We start from the raw sequence: 12,187 nt of genomic DNA, 5'->3' as shown, positions 1-12,187 counted from the left end.
AATGTGGGCAAACCTGAGAGTAGAAGGGAAATTTATATTATGAGGATATGATTAGGGAAAAGTGCATATAAAGGAGTGATTCTGGTGTAACAGGACAGTGACAAGATTTGGAGAATCCATGGGTAGAGAAATACTGGGGAAAAGTATTGAAGGGGAAAGCAAAGCTATAAAATTGGGCACCCCCTAGTCCCTGGAGCACTGACTGGTAAGTACAATACTGCACTCCTATAAAAACTAGGAATGGGGCTTCCCTGGTGGCGCAGTGGTTAAGAATCCACCTGAGAATGCAGGGGACACGGGTTTGAGCCCTGGTCCGGGAAGATCCCACATGCCATGGAGCAGCTAAGCCCGTGCACCACAACTACTGAAGCCCACGTGCCACAACTACTGAAGCCTGTGCACCTAGATCCCGTGCTCTGTAACAAGAGAAGTCATCACAATGAGAAGCCCGTGCACCACAACAAAGAGTAGCCCCCACAAGCCGCAACTAGAGAAAGCCCGCTCGCAGCAACTAAGACCCAACACCAACAAAAATAAATAAATAAATAAGTAAATAAATGAAACTAATAGGGACTTTCCTGGCAGTCCAGTGCTTAAGACTTCGCCTTCCAATGCAGGGGGTGCATGCTTGATCCCTGGTTGGGGAGCTAAGATCCCACATGCCTCTAGGACAAAAAACCAAATCATAAAACAGAAGCAATACTGTAATAAATTCAATAAAGACTTCAAAAATGGTCCACATCAAAAAAAACCCCAAAAAAACTAAGAATGGCATCAATAACTTGAAATATAAATCAAACATGTTTTTGGCATCTTGATAATCAGGAATCATAAGGAAAGTGAGCAGTTGAATATTTGCTTTTAAATTCTAGGATTTTTCAGTACAAAAACTGGGAGAATGCAGAGCAATTATGGTTATAGCTTAACCTAAAAATGTTGGTTCCTTTCAATGACATCTACATCAGGGCTATAAACCTTCATGCTAATTTAGTGTGTGCAAGTTGTACATGTCTGAATCTCTCAGTTCTAAGCCCACCCTCTCCAGAGTAGGCTACTGTCCTAGACCGGTCAAGCCCAGAACCTGCCCTGACAACAGCCCCTTCCAGGAAGCAGCCCTGCCCCAGTCTTTCTGAAGGAGAAGCTGAGGCAACCATGCTTTGTGTCAAACAACCCAGCTCATCCCATGATGGACAACAGGTGACTGGAACAGGGCCAAGCACTAGACCCAAGTGTGGCTTATCTGTAGATTAATCATCCACCTCTGTGCAGCAAGGACCAAAGTTCTGCTCAAACAAAGATGTTATTTAATGGCTGAACCACCCTTGGAGCTCCTCTCTACATAAATTCTGAACTGAAGGTAGGACAAGATGAAGGAAATTACAAGTAGAAGCCCAAGATGAAATGATGCATGGAGAGAAGGCAAGCCCTCAGGAGCCAAAGCAAGCAGAACGTGTGAGGAAACAGAAAGTATGACTAAAAACGAGCTCTGACAAAAGATTCAGAGTGAAGAGAATGGGTATCAGAGGGAGGAGAAAACAGATACACAGAGCACAGCTGTCTTACGACACCGGTGTAAAAATCCTTTCACTTTTGCTGCTGTGGCTCCCAGGCTCCCAAGTCCCTGCAAGGCTTTGTTTCCCGAAGTCTGGTCTAGCTGGTCAGTTTGTTCTAGGTTTCCATTCCTTTAGCCTTATTGTAAGTAACTTAGCTCATTGCTTACAACTGAGTGGCTTTCTATTCCTTCCAACAACAAACTCTTAACTAAACCAGCCCAGTTCAATAAGAAAGTAAAAAGAATGTTAATAACTGTTAAAGTGGATGATGATGTAGAGGGGTTCATTATACTATTCTCTCCACTTTGTCTCTTTATATTTTCATAATAAAAAGTTAAAAAAAGAAAAAGAATATAGCAAAGAATATGTAAAGAAGGCTGACTCTAAGTTACTGGGTAACAGAGTCATTACCCAATGAAGCCAGGCTGCAGCAATTTTCTGGCATGATGTTCCGGTACAGGGCTGCTTTCTGGCTGAGTGCTGGACCTTTCCACTTCTTCTGAGTATAGTCCACAGACAGGAACTCGAACTCTGCAGCCTCCTGGAATGACAAGCTTCTATTGCTCAGGGACATTCCCAGCCTGGAAAGCAGTCATTAGGGGCACCAAGAGGACAGGGTCGGGGAATCTGGTGGTAAAATGGGCGGGGTGGGGGGAGGGAATCTGGGAAAGACAGATTAAAAGGGGGAATTCCCTGGTGGTCCAGTGGTTAAGACTCAGTGCTTTCACTGTCATGGGCCCGGGTTCAATCCCTGGTTGGGGAACTATTATAAGATCCCACAAGCCGTGGGGTGCAGCCAAAAAAAAAAAAAAAAAAAGGACAAATCTAGGACAGGACCAGCTCCAGGGGAAGCCACAGGAGCAGACTCAGAATGGGCCAGAGGCCCGGAGATGAGCTCTAGCTATTCCTGGGCCACAGACTTGGAACTCAGGAAGCTCACCTGGGGCCTGACCATCCGGAGCACAGTTGCCGCTGCTTGGTCTCCTACGTTCCCCACTTGGGGAAGGGCAGGCACCGGGGAAGCATGCTGAGCTGAGGGAGGAAAGAAAGCTCTGAGTGGGACCAGCCCTGCTCTTGGCTCCAATGAGGTCTGTATCCCAGCAAGTGGATTCAGGAGAACCCAGGTGGCTCCACACACACGGACCCTCATCCCTGTTCCATAAAGGCATTATCCTTTGTGAGCTGTGAACTTTTCCTGGAGGCAAGAAGGTCCCCGTTCAAACCGAACTGGTGGTTCCTTCCAGCCCTCTCTCTCCCACTCTCGGAGGGAAGCTACACTTCTGACCACCTTCTGTCTCCCGTGGCTTCCCCAGCAGCAGCTTGCCTGGCCTCCCCCTCACCTCTCTGCCCCTCATTCCCTGGCTTCTCTTCCTGCACCTGCCCTCTCATCAAGGACACTGCAGGCGTTCAGGCCTCAGAGCTTCCCCTTTCCCTCTCTCAGAGATCTCACGACTCCCAATCTCTGCTCTTAAGCTGTCAGTTCTCTCTGAGACCCATATCACAAGCCTCCAGTTGCCTATTGGACATTTCACTTGGATGTCCCACAACACCTGAAATTCAGTGTCTAAAGTGCATGTTTCCATCTTCCTTTCCTGACTTCCCAAGTTTTCTCAGTGATTCCAAACATTGGCCAAAACCCGCTAATTCTCCCTCCTCTCCTTTGTCCCATGGATTCTTCGTTCAAATACGTGTCACATCTATCACTTTCCATTCCACTCAAACCCACTCAGGCAATTAGTGCCTCACATCTGTTCTACACTAGCCTCCTAGTGAGGCTCCCGGTCACTGGTCTCCACACTCAACCCACAGTGCTCATGTGCCACAGTAATCCTTCTGAAATACTGTTTCTAACGCTTCAATCCCCCGCCCCCAAAATCTTCCTGGCCTCCATCCAAAGGCCCTGCACAAGCAGACCCCAGGCTCCCAAATACGTCCTTCCTGACCTGACCTCAATGGGGTCCAAGGAACTCCCACTTAGCAAGTGTCTTTGCTCCAGCCCTCCATGATCTCGCTCACCGTTTACAATGTCCACATGGCTCATTCGTGACGGCATCAAATGCCTGCGGACAGATATCACTCACATGTATCTTATGAGGCTGCCTCTTCTTGCACTTAGGACTGACTCTCTGCCAACTAGATAACAAGCTCTTTGGAAGCAGTGCCGGCATACTACATCTCTCTGGTCCTCAACAGTGCCTTTGCCGTGAAACGTGCTTGACAAAAATGTGCTAAATACACGAATGATTGGAGAATAAGCAAAAGGAACAAAGTCACTAGGGAAGGAAGACACAGGGCAGGGCAATAAGGGACTCCAATGGGGTGGGATATGGGGAGATGAAGGAAAGGAGACTCCAAAAGAGAGAAGGAGGAATGACTTAAGGCCAAAGCGGGGGGAGTGAGTACCAGAGTGCCCACTGGGGAGGTGGTGGTGTGCCCCAGGGTCACCAGGAGGCTCCTGGTGGGCTCCGGGTGCCGAACCCTCACTGAGGAGTGAGGTAGGAGGAGATTCCTCTGTTACACCCAAGGCTGTCATCTCCTCCAAATGCATTTCCTGTTCCTGTGCTGGAGCTGAAACCTAGAGACAAGGAAATAAAATTGGGTCCAAAAGAGCATCCTTGAAGGTACAGAACCCAAAACCTCTAAGAAGCACCCCCACGAGAGGAAGCCAGGGAAAGAAGAGCCAGAGGGTCCTTCTAGCCCCACCAGTAAGCCAACTGGGGCAAAAATGCCAAAGCAGGATCTACAGCTTACAATCCTATTTGCCATCCCTCTGTTGACCCTTTCAGTAGGAGCTTCAAGACCAGATTATATAACCATTTCCACTCCGTGTCAGTGCTTCAGACACACATTTGCTTATGAAGAACCCCCTGGAAAAAGGAGTTAGGAAAGTAATTCAGTACACTCCCTAGGGCCTCAGCCTACAGAATAGATCAATCAGAAGTACCAAGGAAGTAAAAAGTGACAGGTGTATGTACCTGTATGTGCACAAATAATGCTACTGAGGCCGACAGCTGGAGCAATACCCCAGAACAGCAGCTGACAAACCTCAGCTTTTCCAACTTCTCTCAGCCAAAGTGTCTCCTCTTCAGAGAAGCCATCCCTGACCACACTGACAAAGCAAGGATAGTCACACTCTCTCAAATTACCTGGTTATGTTTTCTAGAGCATACATTAGTCTTTAAATTATCTTATTTACACCTTTATTGTCTATTTCTCTGCCAATGAAGTATAAGCGTTTTGAGGGTGAGCACTCTGTCTTGGTCACTAGCTCCTAGAACAATGCTTAGCCCAATGGTGGTGTTCAATTAATATTTGCTGACTGACTTCCTCTCAATATTTTGCTAAGAGTTATCTGCAAACTTGGTTTTCAATATGTACTATCTCTCCCAAAAAATTTATACAAAAAGTCAAACAGAAAAAAAAAATTTAAAAAGAAAAGTCAAATAGGATCACATAACACCAATCTTTAGAGACCTCAAGAATATCTCAGAGCACAGACCTTTTATTTTCTAACCCTTGCTTGTTGTCATCAAATCAGTTCCTCACAATCTCATGGTTACTACTTGTACCAGCATTTGGAGCAGAAAATCTAAAACATTATCTAAATAAATCACTTTTTTTTTTTTTTTTTGCGGTACGTGGGCCTCTCCCGTTGCGGAGCACAGGCTCCGGACGCGCAGGCTCAGTGGCCATGGCTCATGGGCCCAGCCGCTCTGCGGTATGTGGGATCTTCCCGGACCGGGGCACGAACCCGTGTCCCCTGCATCGGCAGGCGGACTCTCAACCACTGTGCCACCAGGGAAGCCCAATAAATCACTTTTTAAAAATTGAAATATAGTTGATTTACAATGTTGTGTTAGTTTCAGATGTACAGCAAAGCAATTCAGTTATACACACACACATATTCATTCTTTTCCAGATTCTTTTCCCTTATAGGTTATTAAAGAATATTGAGCAGAGTTCCCTGTCCTATACAGCAGGTCCTTGTTGATTATCTTTAAAAAATCACATTTATAAGCTCATTCACTCTGGCATGTGCATAGCAGAGCATAAGGTGAAAATAACTTCTCCTTCAACAAAACACATGGATTTGCCCTACTGGGTTACATCTGCTGAGAAGTTAGGGGGCTCTCTCCTTTAGTGTATATCTCTCCAATGGAATGGTAGGTCCAAGAGGCTCCCTGCAGTCTGGGGTTCCCCAGCTCTCCCATGGATGGTTCTTATAAATGGGACTTGGAGCTCTTAAATACAGCAGCTGTGGGTACTGGCAGAAGATAGAACTTAACTGCACTGTGATAACACAACCTTGTAATTCACTGACAATTAAATCCTGATAAAGTTCCTATTCATTACCTAGGACTCAAAAGTGTCCTCTCCTCGCAGGCCATGAAAACCCCATTCCAATTTTCATTCCAAGATGGCATTCCACAACAAGACATTAGGGAAAAGGTAGTGGCTTAGAATCTAGGGAGCTGGAAAATCCTGGTTCCCACACACATGGACAAAGGGACTGCTTACTAGCTCTGTCACCTTAGATGAGCCAATTAACTTCTCCGTGTTTGCACAGCTTGTCAAATGGAGATAATGATTACTATCTGCATACCTTGTAAGCCTGCTAGGAGCTCAAATTAAAAAAGATATAAAAGCATTCTGTAAATTCTGCAGCCCAGGAGGGATGCCTCTACCACGCTCTCCAGCCCCGATGTGCACACATGTACACGCTCACTCCTGCTGATCAGAATGACATTCCTTAATCTCCTCCTGGCAAACTCCCACGAAAACGCCTGTTTTTTCATTTAGTCGTAAAAACATTTTCTGAATCCAGGCTAGGTGAGATAGTCCTGTTCTCATGTCCTTATGTCAGAAAACTTAAGCTGATGACAGTGGCAGAGTAAGAAATGGATTCCAAAGATCCCACTTCTAGGCTAGAGCCATGAGTGTTCAGCTGCCCTGACTGTCAACTGTTAGTCACTCTCTTGGGTTTGTGACTCAGTCACCTTTCTTCTGAGGCTCCCTGGATAAAAGACAGTTTTAATGGAGGCTATATTCTCTTCTGCTTAAGCAAAAGGCGGCGGGAGATAGGGAAATTTTCCTTCTACCCTCCTCACTAAATAGCACTCTAAACATTTCTTCAACCACTTGTCCTTGCCTGTGGTTGGGCCTAGCTGCTCTCTAGACCCTACTGATAGTTGATTTATCCCTGTGTTTACTTGTTTAAACAAGGAAATAACGATTGACAATGTATCTGATACTGTCAGAGGGTACTGGCTATTACCTCTAGAAAAAGTCTAGCCCTAGAACTCCAATCAATTGGAATTCATTCCCTAGGCCTAGATATGTAATCAGTTTTGAAAAAGCACTGAATAAAAATGATGTACTGGGTACTAAGGAAATTTCACTGCTACTGGTTTGCCCTGGTAAAGCACAAAGGAGGAAAAGTAGAGGGGACCCTAATCCATCCTGCTCAGTTACAAGGGAGCAACTGGAGACTCATCAGGAAGAACTGACTCATCCATGGTGTGATGGTCTTTTTTTTTTTTTTTTTTTTTTTTTTTTTTTTTTTTTTTTTATGCGTTACGCGGGCCTCTCACTGTTGTGGCCTCTCCCGTTGCGGAGGACAGGCTCCGGACGCGCAGGCCCAGCGGCCATGGCTCACGGGCCCAGCCGCTCCGCGGCATGTGGGATCCTCCCAGACCGGGGCACGAACCCGTGTCCCCTGCATCGGCAGGCGGACTCTCAACCACTGCGCCACCAGGGAAGCCCGTGTGATGGTCTTTTGATGTCAGTTTAGCTCTAATCTAGGTGTTGCTGTGATGGTATGGTGTACAAGTGATTAAAATTCATAATCAGTTTAAGTAAGGGAGGTTATCTCAGATAATCTGGATGGGCCTGATTCAATCAGTTGCAAGGCCTTAAAATCAGAGCTGAAGGTTCATGAAGAACGAATTCTCTTTGTGGACAGCAGCTTCAGCCTGTGCCTGAGAGTTCTAGCCTGAACTTTCTGACGGCCTACCTTACAAATTTCTGACTTGACCTGTCAACTCCCCCAACGACAGGTCACTTTCTAGCAATATATATATGTATGTATATATATAATTTCCTACTGGTTTTGCTTCTGTGGCTGAACCCTGACTAATACACATAGTCACTGAACTAGTTAGCTCTGTGATCCTAGAAGCCAGATTTCCCACTGTTATGACACTGCTGACTCTCCAACTTTTCCTTTTGAGTTACCCTGGCTTAAAATTTGAGAGAACCCCAGAAAGTAGGGAAAATCAAAAATAGAATTAAAGAAGCAAAAAGATCCCAGTTGGGTTTGGAAAGCTAGAAAAGAACAAAATGATGATGAGGCCCAGAACTGTTACATCTCATAAGGAACCTAAAAGGCAGGAAAACAGCACAGTAACTTGGAGAAATCCGAGGAAGTAATGAGAACTTCTCAAATGAGGGCCCATGTTATCAGCATACCCTAAGGGCTACTTCTCCCTGACATGCTTCCCTATTCTAACCAGTGTGCGGATCCTCTGCCTGTCAGGAGCACTCTGTGGACCTCCAGGCTGCAGCTAGGTTCACGACATAGCACTTCACAAAGCAATTCACAGAGCGTGGCTGGGATCTGCATTTTTGTTTAAGGCTAGGAGCACAAAACTCTTTCCCCTTTATACATGGCACTGGTTCAGGAATCCCAAAGGCAAACCAGCTTAGGGCCTAGCGAATGGAGAATGTCTATTCTCAGGCTACCCCAAGCAGTATAGAATGGTTCCAGATGCCATTCTAGACTTGGCCGCTCACCTCTCCTGGTCCACTAACGTGTCTCTGGAAATCCTCCACCACAGCCACAGCCTCCTCACCACTCTCAGGGTGATGCAGCTGCACCCAGGTCCGCAGTTCCCCTGGCAGGATGCTCAGGAACTGCTCCAGCACGAGCAGCTCCAGGATCTGCTCCTTGGTGTGCACCTCCGGCATCAGCCACCAGCGGCAGAGCTCCCGGAGCCGGCTCAGCGCCTCCTGCGGCCCAGACATCTCATGATAACATAACTGCCTGAAGTGCAGCCGGAAAATTTCACAGACAGGAGGGTGATTCTTTTGGAGACTGCAGCCCTGTCCCCAGCTCTGGCTCTCTGGCTCCTGTTTCACGGTCAAGCGCCCCTCCTGCCTCTGGAGAACAGCACCCCTGGGGATGAGGCCTGAAGTTCCCCTGCCTTGGGCGGCCATCGTGACACCAAAGAGAAGCTTGTTTCAGTTGTGGTTTGTCCGATTAAAATGATGGTCTGTAATTCAGATCTCAGAAGCTGTTGTCAGAGTTGAGGATGTAGGGTGATGGGAACGTCACCTACAGAAACATCAAGAGAGAAATCAGAGTCCCCAGAGTGCTCAGCCCCAGGCGGATGACAGACCCTCCACAGTTAAAAAGCAAAGCTCTAGAAAAAAGAAAAAGGAGCACAACCAGGGCAGTCTCTCTAAGCATCTCTCCAAGTAACTTCCTTAAAGTTTCAGTGGCTCCCATCACCTACAGGATAAAACCTAAATGTCTATGCCTAGCATCCACAACCTGGCCTGAGGCCTCTATACTAGCCACACCCCCTACCACTTTCCCCAGGTACCCACCAGGGTAGAAAGACTGCAATGATCTCCAAATGTGAGATATGCAAGCTAATCCAAAAGGTAGATAAAGAAATACTAAGTTGTTATTTAACTATTTAGTGGACGTTTTATAATGTGCACTGAAATTTGTACAACAGTACATACCTTCAACTCACAAATAAACCTATGTTGGAAATGCATGCTCAAAACTCTTCTACTCTACTCTTTTGTAATAGAGATGCACAATAAAGAAAGTTAGCGACTAAAGCTCTAAAGACACAGCTAGAAGCCACACATACTCTTTCTCTGGATTTTTCTGCTTCTGAAACTTTTGACAAACACCTACTCACCTGTCAAGACCCAGAACAAATTCTATTTTCCTCTTGAAGGCATTCCTGATTGCCCCATGCAGGAAGGGGAGCTGGTCACCTCCCTCTCCGTACTTCTCAGTGTAACATTGTATTTTAACTAATTTATGCACAACTCATCACTCACGCCCTCCAAACTGCTGGATGGCCACAAAAGAAAAGGAACCCAATGGAGTAAGAAATGCCAGACTCTTTTCTACTCAACCCACTTCCCCTAGAAAGCCTTGCTGATCTCTCCAGGCTTAAGTGTGGTTACTGCCTCAGTGAACCCACAGTACCTTTTTCTTCAAACCTCTGCTAGAGCACGTCTCACACTGTGTTTGGGACTTACACGACTGCCTCCTCCACTTTATGGGAGAGCTCAAAGGGCAGAGCTGGTTCCCAGTCATCTTTGTACGTGTGTGTGTACTTGGCATACAGAGGCCCATATCTGGGAAGCGAACTAATGATACTGAAGTTGGGGGTGGGGGCGACTTTTATCCAGCTTACATACTGTAAAACCCTGAAAATCAGCACCTTAGTGGTAACTAGGGCATCTGTGCTATGCTTCCAATTCACCACGCGTCTTGGTACCTTGGGTAAGCTACTCTCTCCAGGGCTCAATTTCTTTAAAAAGACAAAGACAGACTTAAAAATCTGTGAGTCTGCTCTGAAATACATATAAAGTTCAGGCCATTTTCCTACTTCCCTTACTGCTCCGAATGCTCAGCCCCTCATCTCATCTGGATTTTTGGCTCTCCAAGCTATACTTCACGTCTGAAATTCTGACTGGGTCTGACCCACTTCTGACGCTTCGTACTGTCTTCCAGCGCAAGCCTGGGAAAACATCTATCTACATTTCGCGTTCGACCAGGCTTCTGCGGCGCCGCTCACCTGGCCACGTCTGCCCTGCTCATCGCTGTACCCGCAGGTGCTGGGCTCGGTGCCAGGCACGGCTGGTCAGGGCACGGGGACAAAGAGGCGGCTCTACACCTGGCGGCTTCTGAGCGTCACGGGGACCGCGCCGCCAGCCGCGGGGGCGAAGAGTGGGTCGGGCTGGCGTAGCCGACCTGGGCTGTGGGCGGCCGCAGCTCCAGCCTAGCGGCCCCGGGCCCCAACAACACTTCTCCCCCCGCCCCGGGCCCGCTCACCAGGAAACCGGGCCCGCGACCCCAGAACTCCAGACGCCGCCGCGGCCGGCGTAAGCGAAAACAATGGCCGGGCCGGAAGCGAGAGAGGGCCCACTTCCGGTCCCTCCAGGATCCCGGAAGTCTCCGTTGAGAAAGTAGGCGCCCGAGAACCCGCGACCCCGCAGACACACAGCTGGTGACACCTTGGGCGCGGAGACCACCCCCTCCGGGCCTGGCTGGGGCACGGCGGCGGCAGCGGGGAGGGGGCTCAACTGAGGCCTCAGGCTGCACACGTGTCGCTCTCAGACCATTCTAGGACTGGGTGACCCTGCCGCACCCCAGCTTTGTCCCTTCCCCTCCTGGTGGCCTTGGGAAAGAAAACCTAACCTCTGAGCCTGTTTTTTCAAATGAAAAATGCAGAGCACAGCGTGCGCCTGACACGGCTGTGAGAGCTGAAAGGGGTAACATAAGGACACTACACAGCAAAAGACCTGACATATCCTGAGCGCAGTCAGATATTATTATACTGTATGTGATGCCCAGGGCATTTTCACCCAATGTGAGTCTTAATGAAATGAGCAACAGGTATCTCCGTCTTACTAAAGAAGGAATGAGCCCAGAGATTGTGATATTTTGGCCGGCAGGTGTGGTTAATCTTTCCTAAAACAGAACAAGCACTCTGGTGTCCAAGGAGAGGCCCCCTAGGCAGGGCCAAGGAGCCAATAAAAAGTGGGAAGTTATGGAAACAACATAATCTAGATGCAATTGTCTAGTCTAATATCTGGGAGGCAGGTGTTACCCAGGTGGACTTCACCTGGAAGAATGGTTTGCATACAGAAGCATGTGAACAGGTCCCTGCTGCTAAAAGGATTGAGGAGGCTCTGAAAGCACAACCTCCAAAAACGAATGATATATGGGGCTAATGAAAAGCCTCTGCAACTTGAGGCAGTAAAAGGACATATGAAAAAAATATATTCAAGAAAAACTTGAGTTCCAAAGAGAAACAAAGGGCAAAGGATAACATCAGCCACATTTCCAGTGAAGTTAACTATGTATCTTATGCATTGGGTTGGCCAAAAGGTTCGCTCGGGTTTTTCCATAACATCTTATAGAAAAACCCTGATGAACTTTTTGGCCAACCCAATATCTTGTTGTAGCCCAGCAAGTAGTTCCTTTACAGGGTCCGAAGTAACAGTAACTTGTGCTGTCCAGGCCATCAGCAATATCCCAAGGATGTTCTGGGTCTACCTCTGGACCTGACATGTGTCCATCACATCTCTGCATAAGCCAGGACAGAAATGAAGGCATAAGAAGACCTACTGCAGGGTTTTTACAGTCTTTAAAGAGGTCTCTTAGAGCAGTCTTTGCCCACTGAGCCTGATGAGTGGCCTTCTGATATCAAGGTCACTCTCTACATTTGGAAACCTCACAGGGAGGTCTTGGCTATCTGGTCCTAGCTTCTGCCTGACATTGCCACTGCGTGTGGCCACTGGCCCATTAAGGCCTCAGAGACTCAGGGATATTGAGAAGGAAATCTCTTAAGGCCAGGCCAAATGCTATCATCTCTTTTTCA

At 47.5% G+C, this 12,187-nt stretch overlaps 1 protein-coding gene across 4 annotated transcripts in view; it reads right to left on the bottom strand.

Moving 5' to 3' along the window:
• LOC116762590 (zinc finger protein 660) overlaps nt 1-10,696 on the bottom strand; it is a 32,738-nt gene extending 22,042 nt beyond the window's left edge. For 3 of the 4 annotated variants that reach the window (XM_032649739.1, XM_032649734.1, XM_032649736.1), the window contains exons 1-5: nt 10,379-10,675; nt 8,346-8,886; nt 3,957-4,128; nt 2,494-2,585; nt 1,965-2,094 (exon numbers count right to left, since the gene is read on the bottom strand). In XM_032649739.1, the coding sequence (XP_032505630.1) occupies nt 1,965-2,094; nt 2,494-2,585; nt 3,957-4,128; nt 8,346-8,768 (817 nt within the window). In that variant the 5' untranslated portion in view covers nt 8,769-8,886; nt 10,379-10,675. Of the gene's footprint in view, nt 1-1,964; nt 2,095-2,493; nt 2,586-3,956; nt 4,129-8,345; nt 8,887-10,378 lie in introns of all 4 variants that reach the window. The other variant, XM_032649735.1, reaches the window with a different exon arrangement.
• Nucleotides 10,697-12,187: the final 1,491 nt, after the last annotated feature.

This window comes from Phocoena sinus, chromosome 11 (assembly GCF_008692025.1).
Source record: "Phocoena sinus isolate mPhoSin1 chromosome 11, mPhoSin1.pri, whole genome shotgun sequence".
Taxonomy (NCBI): domain Eukaryota; kingdom Metazoa; phylum Chordata; class Mammalia; order Artiodactyla; family Phocoenidae; genus Phocoena; species Phocoena sinus.
The sequence above is the reverse complement of the archived record's forward strand: the minus strand, read 5'-3'. Positions and strand labels throughout refer to the sequence as shown.